Source organism: Pipistrellus hanaki (genome assembly GCF_964339955.1).
Source record: "Pipistrellus hanaki genome assembly, chromosome: 10".
NCBI classification, from domain to species: Eukaryota; Metazoa; Chordata; class Mammalia; order Chiroptera; family Vespertilionidae; genus Pipistrellus; species Pipistrellus hanaki.
In genome coordinates, this window is record NC_140512.1 from 55,510,016 (window position 1) to 55,524,990 (window position 14,975).

The window sequence follows — 14,975 nt, forward strand, 5'->3', positions numbered from 1 at the left end:
CAGGGACAGCCTCAGCCAAGCACAGGGAACCTCACAACGGACTGTGAGGTCTCCGTCCAATGGGGCCTAGAAACCAGACGTTCACTTATTTGTCCTCTGAATTTTATTTTGGAGAAAAGACATATATATATAATTTTTTTTTTTAAGATACACTTGCTTTGTTGTCACTGGTGAATAGATTAGTTTTAAATGCATGGTCCTACCTTCAGCCTTAAAGACAAATTTGTCACCCCTGCCTCCCAATTATAATCCTTTCCTGAGCCATGCTTCTCTCTGCTCCCCCAGCCCGACCCGGGGACCCACGAGGGACGGGACAGTGCCTGCTGACCAGGCATTCCCCGAATCCAGGCCACGGTCCCTGCATTTAGTCCCTGAATGTCTGAAAAATGTGAGCTCCTCAAGTTCAGGGACACATAACACGCGCTTCTTCGGAATTTTCAGAATTGTCCTATTTGTCAATTGATTTGGACTTAAACTTCCCATTTGGATGTACGGAAGTTTCCACTGAGAAACCTCAATAGTTCATGTCAGAGGGTTTGTGTGTGGGAACAAACTTGAAGGTTTAAAGAAACCAACCTTACAGTCTGAATAGCACGCTGTGTTATGACACATTCTTCCATTAGTTCTTCCATAACTAACTTCCTTTGTGCACTTACCACGTGCTAGGCACTGGGCCACATACATGACATGTATGTATATTATCTCATATAATCCTCACCGCACCTTGCACACGCGCGTGCGCGCACGCGCGCTCACACACACACATACACACACACACACACACACACACGCAGTAGCAGGTTGTTGCCTTGGTGGGTGGGCTCCCGGAGGCTGCCCTGCGGAGAGAGAGAAGCCCATTGCCCCACACACCTGGCGCAGACCGCCGAAGGGGCCAAGGAGGACGGACAGAGAGAGGCAGAGAGGGGACCAATGGAGCTGAGCAATTCAACCAGCACAGCCGCCGGTGGGCCTGCATCACGGACACTGGGGTTTACAGCTCTCCTGGGGACCTTCTTGTGGCAAATAGGACGGTGCCAGGGCACAGCAGTGACTGGTGACCCAGGAGCCAGGGAGCAGGCGGCCCAGGAAGACGAAGTCTGAGGGACAGCGGCCGGGGAGGCGCCCTGAAGCCCTGGAGGCGGCAGACCTCCCAGCCCCACGCTCTCCTGGCGCTGAGATGGCCGTGAGCCTGACCTCTGATTCACAGCTTCTCTGCCTCATTTGTCATGAATGTACTTTACATCCTAGTCCAGGAGAGAAACACAGGTTGAGATCATTGGGGCAGACGGTTCACAGGGTGACAGATCCAAGGGGCAAAGTGGTGGGCAGGAAGCGCAGACTCGGAGCCAGGGAGGGCGAACCAGGCCCACGGTGTTTCTGTAGGAAGTGGGTGGAGGCGGTGGAGGGCACAGGGGGAGGGCTGTATGGTGGGGGTTGGGGCCCGGGGGCCTGGAGGGCGGTTTGTGCAGGAGGATAGAGGGACCACTGTTTTCCCCACGGCACCAGGAAAAAATGAGGACTAAGGCTGTGTGCAGAGGGAGGAGTACTGAGCGGGATCCTGCTTTATGAGAAAGTCCTTCCTTCATCTCCTCCTCCCACCTCATGGGAGGGCTGCCCTCACGCGCTGCCCTCCCCCCCCCATCTCTACTGGAGATCTAGAACGAAGAGGGAAAAGCCCTGGTGGATCCACTGCTTGTTTTGTATTATTTTATTATGGTAAAATATAAATAAAATAAAAGTTACCATTTTAAGTGTATAATTCCATGGCATTACATACTGTCATAAAAAATAAAATATAAATATAAGTGTGGCTCATTGGTTGAGCATCGAACCATGAATGAGTTCAGTTCCAGCTCAGGGCACATGCCTGAGTTTTGGGCTCAATCCCCAGGAGGGGATGGGTGTGCAGGAGGCAGCCAATCAATGATTCTCTCCCATCGTTGATGTTTCTATCTCTCTCTCCCTCTCCCTTTCTCTCTGAAATAAAGACGTATTTTGAAATATAAATATAAAACTTACCATTTTAACTACTTTAAGTGTACAGTTTCACGGCATTAAGCACATTCACAATTATCCATTTAGAACATTTTCATCATCCAAAGTAGAACCTCTTGCCGAAGCCAGTTTGGCTCAGCGGTAGAGCATCGGTCTGTGGACTGAAATGTCCCAAGTTCGATTCCGGTCAGGGGCGTGTACGTTGGTTGCAGGCACATCCCCGGTAGGGGGTGTGCAAGAGGCAGCTGGTCGATGTTTCTCATCGACATTTCTAGCTCTCTATCTCTCTCCCTTCCTCTCTGTAAAAAATCAATAAAATATATATATTTTTAAAAACAGAAACAAAGTAGAACCTCTGTACCCATTAAACAACTCCCCAGTCCGCCCTCTCCTCAGCCTCTGGGAACCACTCTCCTACATGCCATCTCCCGGAATTTATCTATTCTAGATAACTTATATCAACGAATCATACAACATTTGTCCTTTTGTGTCTGGCTTATTTCACTTAGCATAATGTTTTGGAGTTTTTTTTGTGTGTGTGGTTTTTAAAATATATTTTATTGATTTTTTTTTTTTTTTTTTTAACAGAAAGAGAGAGTGATAGAGAGTTAGAAAGATCAATGAGAGAGAAACATTGGTCAGCTGCCTCCTACATACTTCCCACCAGGGATGTGCCGGCAACCAAGGTACATGCCCTTGACTGGGATTGAACCTGGGACCCTTCAGTCCACAGGCCGACACTCTATCCACTGAGCCAAACCAGTCAGGGCGGCATAATGTTTTGAAGCTTCATCCCTGTTGCAACAGATGTTAGGATTCCCTGCCTTTTCCAGGCCAATAGTCCACTGTCTGTCAGGATCCTTTCTTTGCCCCTCCTCCTGCTGGTGGACACTGGTGTCACTCCGCCCCTAGGCTGCACATTGGTGCCCAGGGATCTGTCTGGCTCCCTGCTTCCACTTCTTTTGGGGTTCATACCTAGAAGTGGGATTGCTGGGTCCTGTGGTAATTCTATATTTAACTTCTTTAGGAACCATGAGATTCCTTTCCACAGTGGCCACACTTCCCTTGAGCGATCTCATTGAAAGCCTCGCGTCCGTTTGGCCTGGAAGGATATTCCGACATCCAGATTTCAAGAGGCAAGAGCTTCCCTGGCTGTGAATATGGGTGCCGTGGTGAACTGGGGGCAACCAGAGGGGGTGACCAAGAGGGCTCGTGTCGAGGAAAAGGTAGTCGAAGGAACCGCTGCCTCCAGAATCCTCATCGCAAGAGAAACACAACGTGTGAGGATGAGTGGGGACAGATGTTCACTGTGTTTCCTGGGCCTCTCATGTCACAAAATATCCAATCAGCCCGCTGTCTACCTAAACCTAATGTACTATTACATGTCAACCGCAACTCTACAATAACAATAACAGCCCTAGCTGTTATTACAGCGCCAGCCTGCATATTGAAGGGTCCCGGGTTCGATTCTGGTCAAGGGCACATGCCTGGGTTTCGGGCTTGATCCCCAGTAGTGGGTGTGCAAGAAGCAGCCGATCAATGATTCTCATCATTGATGTTTTTCTCTCTCTCCTCCCTTCCTCTCTGAAATCAATAAAGAAATTAAAAATAATGATAACAATAATAATAAAAGGAAGATGAAAGGGGAAGGCTGAGAGAAGGAGACCAGCTTGGGGGAAGGGCTGCTTCCAGTGCTGGGAGGCAGGGCGGTGGGCAGGGCCTGACGGGAAGTTTGATCTTATCCCAAGAGCAACAGTTGGCCCGGGGCATGTTTGAGGCAGACGAGCAATGTGCTCCCATCTGTGTTTGTGTGTGGAAAGGGATGGCAAGTGAGGAGGAAATCAACCTCAAGTTGGCTCTGACCTTCACCACCAAACACGGGCACTAACTCAGGGGCTAGTAGCTCTGCCTGCCCAGCCTTCTGGAGTGTCTGGACCCTACTTCAAGCCAGCAGCATCTCTGGGCTCTCGCTGCAACTCAGGGACGCATGCTGCTCCTCCCACCACCAGGGGGAGATACAGAGGCATTAGGCACTGCCTGCTGGGTGGGGTGCAGGCCAGAGTCTGAGGGCAGTTTTGGTTGTGCACCAGCTGAAGCCTCTCTTACTTCCGTCTACCTTTACTCTCATCTCCTTTTTATAAGGAGATGGAGACAAGGGGGACCCTGGGCCAGCATAGGACCACGGTCCCTGTTTCCATTCCCTCATCCTCCCTGACGTCTCTGCAGCGTGCAGCCCCACAGACGCCCCTTCTCTTCCAGTCTCTTCACCCTCTCCTCCTCTTCCAGCAGGGAAGTTCCTTTTCTTCCTTCTGCCCTTAAGGAAGGGATTGTTCCCAAGGTCCCTACCGTGGTGCTCCTTTCTTATCCTCTACTACACCATCCTGACCAGTCCTTGGTTCCAACCATGAGTTTGCATTCAATATGTTCAAACCCACCTCCTGGGCATCTCTCTTAGGAGCCCTAACCCCAAATCCCCCAAATGGCACCGCCCTGAACGTTCCATGGCCACCTCACGTCTTCCAGGAAGAAGGTCTGAGTCACCTGGCTTGTGTTACAGCCAGGTGCCCACCCCTGGGCAGCCGGCTGAGGTGGGGGTTGGAGGGAGGGGAGACGCAGTGTTACAGAAGACCGAAGAAATACCAAGCACGCTTCCTAGAGAAAGGGAGGGACCCCGTTTATTAATTCTAGTGGACTCCGGGGATAATTTCCAAATCAGAGTGAAGAAACACACAGAGGGCTTCACTTTTTATAACCTTCTGGGGTCTTTGTCTTGCAGATATAGCCCCAACCCTTTTCGTGGTCTTACAGGAAGGCCTCCAGGTGTTGGGGGTCCCCAGGCCATATCCGATGATCTGTCCCGGGGCCAGCGATAAGGGTCCTTTCTCCCCCCCCACCCCCCCTCCTCCAGGGCAGTGCATTGTTCACAGTTTTATGGCCTGACACACCTTGCAAGACCAGTTTCCTCCTCAGTGGTACAGAGCGTAGCCCAGATGGGCTGCATGGGGAGAACCCTGCAGACAGGAAGAGGAGAAGCGCAAACAGATGTACCAGAGAGAGGAGGGGACCCAGGAGAGACCTGGCAAAGAGGCCAACGCAGCAGGGGGTCTTGAGAAGGGCATGAGCACAAACTGGGCATTGTGTCAGCAATTACCAAATTCCATTCATTTGAACACCATGTGTCGTACAACTGATGGCATTGGTGGTGGGTCTTTCCCCTTCCTTTTTAGTCGCACAAAGTTATTTTTTTCCACAAGTGATCACTATCTATGATTATCCTATATAATAAAAGCCTAATATGCTAGGTGTCTTGTCCAGTCAACCAATCAAAGCATAATATGCTAATGATATGCTAAGGCAGCTCAACCACTTACTATGACATGCACTGACCATCAGGGGGCAGGTGCTCCGACTGGTAGGTTAGCTTGCTGCCGGGGTCTGATCCATCAGGACTGAGCAAGTCAGGCTGGACATGCCCTAGAGCTCTCCCATGGTTCCTCCACAGCTGGCCAACGTCCTACATCCCTCCCTGGCCCCGATCATGCACTGGTGGGGTCCTTTGGTCTGGCCTGCTCCCTCTTGATATGCAGGACCCCTCAGGGGATGTCGGAGAGCCAGTTTCAGCCTGATCCCACAGGCCAGGCCGAGAGACCCCAATGGTGCACGAATTTGTACACTGGGCCTCTAGTATGTACATAAAAAATATATAGATAATATATGTCTGCTATACGTGTATATGCATGTATGTATTTGTATTACATGTGTATATAATATATACTTGTATTACCTATGGATATATTTATACACAGAGAGTGTGTGTATATGCAAATGTGAAAAAACATCTGGGCCAATGGTTCTTAACTGGGGGTGATTTTTGACCCCCAGGGGACTTTTGGTGATGTCTGGAGACAGTCTTGGTTGTCTCAGTTGAAGCTACCAGCATCGAGTGGGCAGAGGTCAGGAGTGCTGCTAAACAGCCCACAATGCACAGGACAGGGCCCACACGATGAATGTCCAGCCCTAACTGTTGTAATAGTGGCGAGGTTAAGAACTCTGGTCGTGTAAAAGGTCTGGGGAGTCATTTTTTCTCTTCCTTCCTTTCTTCCTTCCTTTCTTTCTTTCTTTCTTTCTTTCTTTCTTTCTTTCTTTCTTTCTTTCTTTCTTTCTTTTTTTATAGGATTGTCTGCTGCCAGACAGCTCAGAGTTTCTTTTTTTCTTTATTTTCTTTTTAAATATATTTTATTGATTTTTTACAGAGAGGAAGGGAGAGAGATAGAGAGCTAGAAACGTTGATGAGAGAGAAACATTGACCAGTTGCCTTTTGCACACCCCCTACCAAGGATGTGCCCGCAACCAAGGTACATGCCCTTGACCGGAATCGAACCCGGGACCTTTCAGTCCACAGACCGACGCTCTACCACTGAGCCAAACTGGTTTCGGCCATTGTTCTTTCTTTCAACTTCTATGTGGGCTTGAAATTCTAAATGCAAAGTAGGTATGAAAAAAAGTGACAGGAATAATTTGTGTGACAGAAAGATGAGGAAGTGAAGAAGAACATATAAGCACATTCTTTCCAGGATCTTGCTTATAAAGGGAGGAATAACAGCGACAGAGAAAGAAAGCATCGTGTCAACCACGCTACCACCCCTGTCCCCATGCAGAATCACAATTCCTGACCAGTCATACCTGTACCCTGCCACAGGCATAGCTGATCAGACCAGCAGGAGACCCCTGACCCCGCCGCTCACCCACTGGCTGCCACCGCAGAGCCTGCTCCAGGGTCAGACAAGGCGGGTGTGTCAGATCCTCTCTCCTGTACAGACCAGAGAACAAGGCTGTAAGAAGCTGACACTCGAAGGAAACACAGAGAGGGGTCACAGGGGTCACGACAAGCTGAAGCTGTGGAAAAGCAGAAACCTGGGGTAGGCAGGACTCAGGAGTGGAGAGAATTGGCACAGAAGGAGGCAGAGTCAGCAGCTGGCAGGATTGGCGCCTCACTAGTGGCCCCGGAGTGAAGAGTCCTCGCCGCCGCTGGGCTGCTGGGCTGCTGGGCTGCTGGGCTCCCTGGCACCGCCTTGGATCCTGGTCATTCTCTTTGACGGCACATGCTCTGCCTCCTGTCATTCCCTTTGATGGCACATGCTCTGCTCCCTGCCTAAATGAGTCCTAGTTAGTGCCTTCCCGGGGCAGGTCCAGCTTTTGTAGAGCCCAACGCTTTGGCATCCTCTTTAAGAAAACAACAGCAAGAATACAGTCACACTGAAACCAGTTTGGCTCAGTGGATAGAGCGTCAGGCTGTGGATTCAAGAGTCCCAGGTCGGATTCCAGTCGAGGGCATGTACCTTGGTTGCGAGCACATCCCCAGTGGGGAGTGTGCAGGAGGCAGCTGATCAGTGTTTCTCTCTCATCGATGTTTCTAACTCTCTATCCTTCTCTCTTCCTCTCTGTAAAAAAATCAATAAAATCTATTTTTTTTTTTTAGGAAAAAGAATACAAAGTCACTAGGGCTTCACAGCCCAGGGAATGCGTCCGATGTCTACTGCTCTTCAGCACCACTGTCTCGGTCACACCTACCTGCCCTCTCCCCGTCCCAGCTGGGCTCCCTCCCTCCATGGTCAGTGCTGTGCAGTCCCAAACAACAGCCACTAGCTACGTGTGGCTATTTACATTTAAATGGATTGCAATTAAATCAAATAAAATATCCCAGCCCTTCAGGCTTCACTGGTCACATGTGCTTTGTGGCTATCGTGTTGGGCAGCACAAATACAGAACATTCCCATCGTCTCAGAAAGTTCTGTTGGACAGCGGCTAGTATATATTATCTTATCACTAGTGACTACACCCTCTAAGGCCCAGGGGTCCTCAAACTTTTTAAAGTGGGGGCCAGATCACGGTCCCTCAGAGAGCTGGAGGGCCGGACTATATGAACTACTAATTCCTACTGTAACACCTCGGCTGCGCTCACTGCCCAAAAAACCTGGCGGGCCGGATCAGACTCCTCTGCTGGCCGCATGTGGCCCGCGGGCCGTAGTTTGAAGACCCCTGCATGGTTTCTCTGCTTCCTTGGTTATGGCCTCACTTTCCGCGGGGCAGGAGGGCCGGGCAGCTCTGTGCTGTGTCTGTGCTTGCAGAGCGGGCGCATCGCTGAGTACGGTCCGGGGTTAAATGCCTTGGTGGTCACCCCACGGGGCTGGAGGAATGAAGGTGCCGGCTCAGGGGTGGTCACTGTGGTGAAATGCCCCCTGGGAGCCTGTAGGGCTGGGGGACTGGACTAAGGAAGAACCTTCCACAGAGAGGAGACTTCCAAACTCGTTCTGTTTTGAATATTTAAAAGAATTTTTTATTTTTTTATTTTTTTATTTCAGAGAGGAAGGGAGAAGGAGAGGGAGAAAGAAACATCAATGATGAGAGAGAATCATTGATCGGCTGCCTCCTGCACGCCCCCTACTGGGAATCGAGCCCGAAACCCAGGCATGTGCCCTTGACTGGAATCAAACCCGGGACCCTTCCGTCTGCAGGTCGAAGCTCTATCTGCTGAGCCAAACCGGCTAGGGCTGAAACTGGTTCTTTTTGAACTCTCCCTGTGCCCTTACAGAGGAGGAGCAAGACTCAGAAACGTGTGGGGTAGGGACGCTTTCCCCTGAAAAGGGACGTCCAGAGAGGGAGGGTAAGAATAGTGATGGGGACGAAACCAGTTTGGCTCAGTGGATAGAGCGTCGGCCTGCAGACTCAAGGGTCCCAGGTTCGATTCCAGGCAAGGGCATGTTGGTTGCAGGCACATCCCCATTGCGGGGTGTGCAGGAGGCAGCTGATGGATGTTTCTCTTTCATCGATGTTTCTGACTCTCTGACCCTCTTCCTCTTTGTAAAAAAAAAAAAAATTAATAATAATAATAATAATAAAAAATACGTATCATTTCCCCCGAAAAAGCCAGGGACAGGAAACAGTGCCCACAAGCAGCACGCTCTCGAGCAGATCCTGGGCTTTTCGCCGTCTTCTCTAAACGACAAAGCCGCGTTGTCGGAAGAAAACGCACGCGGGTGAGAACTGCCTTTTGAGAGCAAGGTTTAATTCGGATCCAGGATTGTAGTGACTTTTTTAAGTCCTACTCAGTCTTGCCCCCCTAACTTCTGAAGAACCAGACTGGCTAGCCATACCCGGTTGAGCGGAGGAAGTGAAATGCACCTCTGTACCACTCCCCGCCGCAGAACGCTGCCCTCTCCAGTTGCCGTTAGCAAGTCCGCGCTGCTTGCAGTGGGTGTGTAGCTGCCTCCTCCTCCCCCGATCCTGCTCTGAGGGAGAGAGGAGGCCGCGGAGCGCTGTCCCCTAAGTCTTGTTTTTCCCTTTCTTCGCCTTGGGGTCGCCCGGCCAGCGGAAGCCCCGCATGTGCAGGCAGTCGGCCGCGTGGTGGGCGATGTAGTAGAGGTTCAGCATCGCCGCGGGGCTCAGGATGTCCACCTCCTGCTTCTTCTGCTTCTTCCCGCGCTTGCCCCGGCCTTTTCCTCGCTTCCCTTTCCCTGGCTTCAAAGACAAGGAGACAGACGGCGCAACATTAGCTCTCATCACCTTGACATAACGTTCAACATAGCCTATGGAACGTAAGAAAAAATACATTCCTAAAAGGAAAAATGGTGAGAACCAAAAGTGGTGCATGGCCTGGGGGAAGGGGGGGGGGGGGGGGACACAGGCCATGGCAGTCACCAAACATATGCGAAGCACCTCTAGGTTAAGAGAAACCCAGCCTAATGCATGTGGGGATCTTGTTGCCATTCTATTATTTTTATTTTTATTTTTGAAAGACAGAGAGAAAGAGAGAGAGAGAGAGACCTATTTGTTGTTCCACTCATTTGTGCATTCATTTGATTACTTCTTTATGTGCCCTAATGGGAGATGGAACCTGTGACCTTGACTTATCAGAACCCTTTAACCAACTGGGCTACCCAGCCGAGGCTCTTGTGTGCATTTTGTTTGGAACAAACTTGGGAAATTTGATAATATTGAAAAATTATTAATTCTATTAGGTCTGATATTGGCACTGGGTCATGAAAAAAATGTTTACACATTTCAGAGGGGGACATGAACATCAGTAGGCATGAAATAAAAGGAGGCCTAGGGTTTGCTTTATTTTATTTAAAAAATTATTTTTATTGATTTCAGAGAGGAAGGGAGAGGGAGAGAGAGAATCATTAATGACGAGAGAGAATCATTGACCAGCCGCCTCCTGCACACCCAACGCTGGGGATTGAGCCCACGACCCCTGGGCATGTACCCTGACCTGGAATCAAACTGTGACCTCCTGGTTCATAGGTTGACACTCAACCACTGAGCTGTACTGGCAGGGTGAGATTTGCTTTTTTTTTTTTTTTAATCCTCACCCCAGGATATTTTCCCATTGATTTTTAGTGAGAGTAGAAGAGAGAGGGAAAGACAGAGAAATAACTTCTCTGTGAGAGAAACATATTGAGTGGTTGCCTCCTGCATGCATCTGGACCAGGGCCTGGACCGGGGAGAAGCCTGCAATCAAGGTATATGCCCTTAACTAGAATCGAACCCGGGACCCTTCGGTCCGCAGGCCGACACTCTATCCACTAAGCCAAACTGGTTAGGGCAAGATTTGCTTTAAAATACTGCAGCTTCCACCCCTAAAAGACAGATGAAGCAAGTGTGGCAAAACCCTAATCATTTGTAAGTACTCATTTTACTATTATATTTTTGTGTATGTATGGAAACTTTCATATTAAAAGTTAAACAAAAAACATTTGATAATCAGGATGTAAAGACATATTTTGGCTTTACATATGTGGGAACCTCCAGCCATGAGGACTAAGCAGCCGTGAGGACTAAGACATGAATATAAGGTACTTAGCACCGCGTAAGCAAGCACTCAGTAAATGACTAATGCCATCACTTTACCACAGCTCATTCTCAGAGACGGATACCAAGGGAAGTAGGTATTATTCAGCTCAGCAAAGTCATGGCAAAGCGACATCCACCGGGCTCAGTGCCTGTGTTTTTGCCACAACGGCACTGCCAGGCCAGTGTGCGCTGGAAAAGGAAGGTTACTACCCGAACCTGGAGTAGACAATGCCCGGAGTCCTGCTGGAGCTGCAGAGCTGAGGCGACTTCTCTGTGTCCTATGACCCTCCACCCAGAATACAACAGCTGGAAGTGCATTACTTAGAAAGTGTGTGTTCTGGGCAAGGGGAAGCGGAGGAATGGCTACATTATTAAGGACACCTGCGATGGCCAAATATTCGGGTAAAATAGATGCTCTGTTCAGAGCATGGCATCTTAAAAATGTCCCGAGCTAAACAAGGAGAAACATTGTTGATGTGTTAAAAACACTAAAACACACTTTTGTTGGGTGAAATAGAGTGCATTCCTAAACACAAAACCCAGAAATAAAGATGAGAAGCATCTTGTAACACAGAGGCCTGCCTTGTGTGATGAAAACCAAATGGAAAGAAAGGATCTGAAAACCGGAAAATAACTGCTCCTCCTGAGAAAATCTGCCCCTGGGAATGAATGTATGCCCATAAGCTCTTAAAGATTTGGGAACTGGGCTTTTTTAAATGACTTTATACTACTTCTCTTGTATGTCAACCATACTTGACATACCTGGAATCACTGCAAAAAAAAAAAAATGCATTTTGATATCTAAAAAGTTTGAGAACTAAAATTCACACAAAATTTTGCCATTTTTATTCACAGTTTTCATCTTGTAGAAATTGGCAAACTGATTCTAAAATTCATATGGAAATTCAAAGGACATAAGATAGAGGGCTGATACTTTTATTCAGAGTTCTCATCTTTTTGTAGAAGATTCTAAAATTCCCTTTCTGGCCCACGTGGCTTAGTGGTTGAGAGTCGATCTAAAATTCATATGGAAATTCAAAGGACTTTGAAATAGAAGATCAAAGTTAAAGGGCTCATACTTTATTTCAAGAATGGTTATAAAGCTACAGTATCCAGACAGTACGGTATTGGTGTGAAGAGACAAAGAGATCAGTGGGACAGAATGGAGCCCGGAAGTAGATCCACACATATAGGAACAACTGATTTTCAACAAAAGTGCCAAAGCAATTCAGTGGAGTGAGGGTAACTTTCTAGTGAATGTAGATGGAACAATAGATATCAATTTGGAAAAAAATGAACCTCAATCCATACTTGCACCATATACAAAAGTTAACTCAAAATGGCTCATAGAGCTACATAAAAAACAGAAACTAAAAAACCTCTGGAAGAAAATAGAGGAGAAAACCTTTGTGATCTTGGGTTAGGCAAAGATTTCTTTGATATGACATGGAAAGCACAACTGTAAAAGAACAAACTGATAAATTCTTCAGCTCTGCCAGTGTGGCTCAGTGGACTGAGCATCGTCCCATACACCAAGAGGTCATCGGTTCGATTCCAGTCAGGGCACATACCCAGGTTTCGGGCTGGATCCCCAGTAGGGGCGGGAAGCAGTCGATTGATGTTTCTCACATGAGTTTTCTATCTCCCTCTTCCTCTCCCTTCCTCTCTTTAAAAATCAATAAAAACATATTAAAAATAATAATAAATTGTTGCCTCTAGCTGGTTTGGCTCAGTGGATAGAACGTTGGCCTGCAGAAGGGTTGCGGGTTCAATTCTGGTCAAGGGCACATACCTCAGTTGTAGGCTTAATCCCCAGTATGGAGCACGCAGGAGGCAGCCAATCAATGATTCTCTCTCATCATTGATGTTTCTCTCTCTCCCTCTCCCTTCTTCTCTCTGACATCAATAAAAATATATAAAGAAGAAAAATAATAAAAGATATACAAATCAATGTTCTTCTTTTAAAAAATAAACTGTTAAGATATTTCTTTTTAAACCTTTTTTAGGTCAACTAATACATTTTATTTTTTTTTAGTATTTCTTTATTGATTTCAGAGGGGAAGATAGAAACATCATCACTGAGAGAGAATCATTGATTGGCTACCTCCTGCATGTCCCACACTGGGCTCGAGCCCACAACCCAAGGGCAGGACCCCAGTCCTCTGGCTGCCTCCCTCGGGGCCTGGCCCTGGGTGGGCACTCATCGGCCTGGGTTACTGGTCTAATATGGAAACCAGCTCAGAAGAGCGAGGACAAAGGAGATGGAGAACCCCTGGGTGACGCCTGGACATAGGCTGCTGCCAGAATCCCGGCAGATGGCAGAGGGCTGACAACCAATGGCAGTTAGGAGGGGAAGCAGCTGCAGGAGAGTGGATGAAGGCTGAGAAGTAGGAATGCTTGTGTTTGAGGCCAGAGGAAGACCGTGCTATTGGAGCAAGCCAATGAGGCCAGAGAGGGCAGTGTTTAAAAGAGCTGGATTTTTAACGCAATTTGAAAAGGCTCTCTGGGGGCGAGATCCAGCTGGAGGTTGAAATGGAGGTTTGAAGTTTGAGGTTTAACGTGTGAGCCAATGACATGAAGTGAGATGAAGGATGTTGCAAGTTTTCGGGTTTGATTCTGGTCAAGGGCATGTACGTTGGTTGCAAGCATATCCCCAGTAAGGGGTGTGCAAGAGGCAGCTGATCAATGTTTCTAACTCTCTATCACTCTCCCTTCCTCCCTGTAAAAAAATAAAAAATAAAAAAAAAATAAAAAATCAGTAAAATATATTTTTAAAAAATGCAAAAATATTTTACATAAAACGTCTCCTCCAAAGCCTTTCCTTAAACTGGAATTCCTTAAAATTAGCCAGCAGTACAGGCTGCCCCGGGCTCATTTTTAATTAATTAATTAGCTAATTAATTAATTAAAATATATTCTTATTGATTTTATTAGAGGAAGGGAAAGGGAGAGATAGAAACATCAATGAGAAAGACATCAACCCGCTGCCTCCTGCATGCCCCCTGCTGGAGATTGAGCCACCAGCCGGGCATGTGTCCTGAGGGCCAATCCAACCTGCGACCTCTTGGTGCGTGGGTCAAGGCAGAACCACTGAGCTGCACTGGCTCAGGCTGGGCTCATTTTTAAAATCCACAGATAAGAACCCCGCACAGGACCAGGGCAGCGGCAGCTAAGTGCCTGGCCAGTCCCTGCTGGCGACGAGGGGTTCCACACCACGTGGCCAGCCTCTCTTTGACACATAACCCATCTTCTGGGTGCAATAAGTGGCTCAACAGAACGAAGAAGTGAAAACCAACCAACTCGGAGCGGGCTCGGCCTGGTTCGGATGCTGCAGTCCTCTCTCTCCCTAGGGAACCCGCCCCCCTTCACCCCAAGTTCATTCAGATCCCTGGGCTGGACACCGCCCCAGCGCGAGGGGGTGTCCAGCCTCGCGGCGGGACAGACAGATCTCTCTAAAAGGCTGACTCTACAAGGCGGACAGACGGTGTGAAACTCATTTAGCGATTGCCTCGGGACCTCTTATTGTTAAGAAAAGGCGTGTGTTACCATGGTATCTCCTTTCTCAGTTGAGCAGGTGAGTGTGGCATGTATCCCCAATCCTGAAACGAAGGGAGCGCCCCCAGTGTTCCGTGTCACCTAGGGGAGGCGTCCCCGCGCCCATTCCTGCCGCGCACCCGGCTTTCTCCTTCGCCCTCCGGGACCTGCCCAGGCCTCTAACCCGGCTGCCCCGGCGAGGCTTGTGGGCTGCGAGCCACGAGCACCGCCTCGGGAGGCGCCGAGGTCACGGGCTGCAGACCACGGGCTTCAGCGAGCGCCGAGCGCGAGGGACACGCGGCGGCCGCCGGCGGCCGGAGAACGAACGCCAGGGGGCGCTGCGGGGCGGGCCCGCGATTGTTTACTCGTTGCCAGGATACCGAAGTCTGCGTTCAAGTGTCCAGCCCAGCGCGCGTCCTGGAACCCGCGCCGCCTTCCTTTTAGCGAAACCCTGTGCCCTGCGGGCCGGCCGGCCTGGCAGGGCCCATTGTACTCGCGCGGTGGCGACCAGAACCCGGCCCGGCGTGGGGCGGCTGGACCTGGGCGGCTGGACCAAGCTCCGTACCGCCAAGGCGGTGATGAGGTGTCGATGG

The 14,975-nt window shown here is 49.1% G+C and overlaps 1 protein-coding gene across 1 annotated transcript; it reads right to left on the bottom strand.

The window, feature by feature from the left end:
* Positions 1–9,317: 9,317 nt before the first annotated feature.
* On the bottom strand, positions 9,318–14,524 carry SMKR1 (small lysine rich protein 1). Its single transcript, XM_084896301.1, has 2 exons — positions 14,395–14,524; positions 9,318–9,513 (listed from the first exon to the last, which is right to left on the bottom strand). Exons 1-2 carry the CDS (start codon positions 14,395–14,397, stop codon positions 9,319–9,321), a joined length of 198 nt encoding a protein of 65 aa, XP_084752427.1. The 5' UTR covers positions 14,398–14,524; the 3' UTR covers position 9,318.
* Between the last annotated feature and the right edge of the window lie 451 nt (positions 14,525–14,975).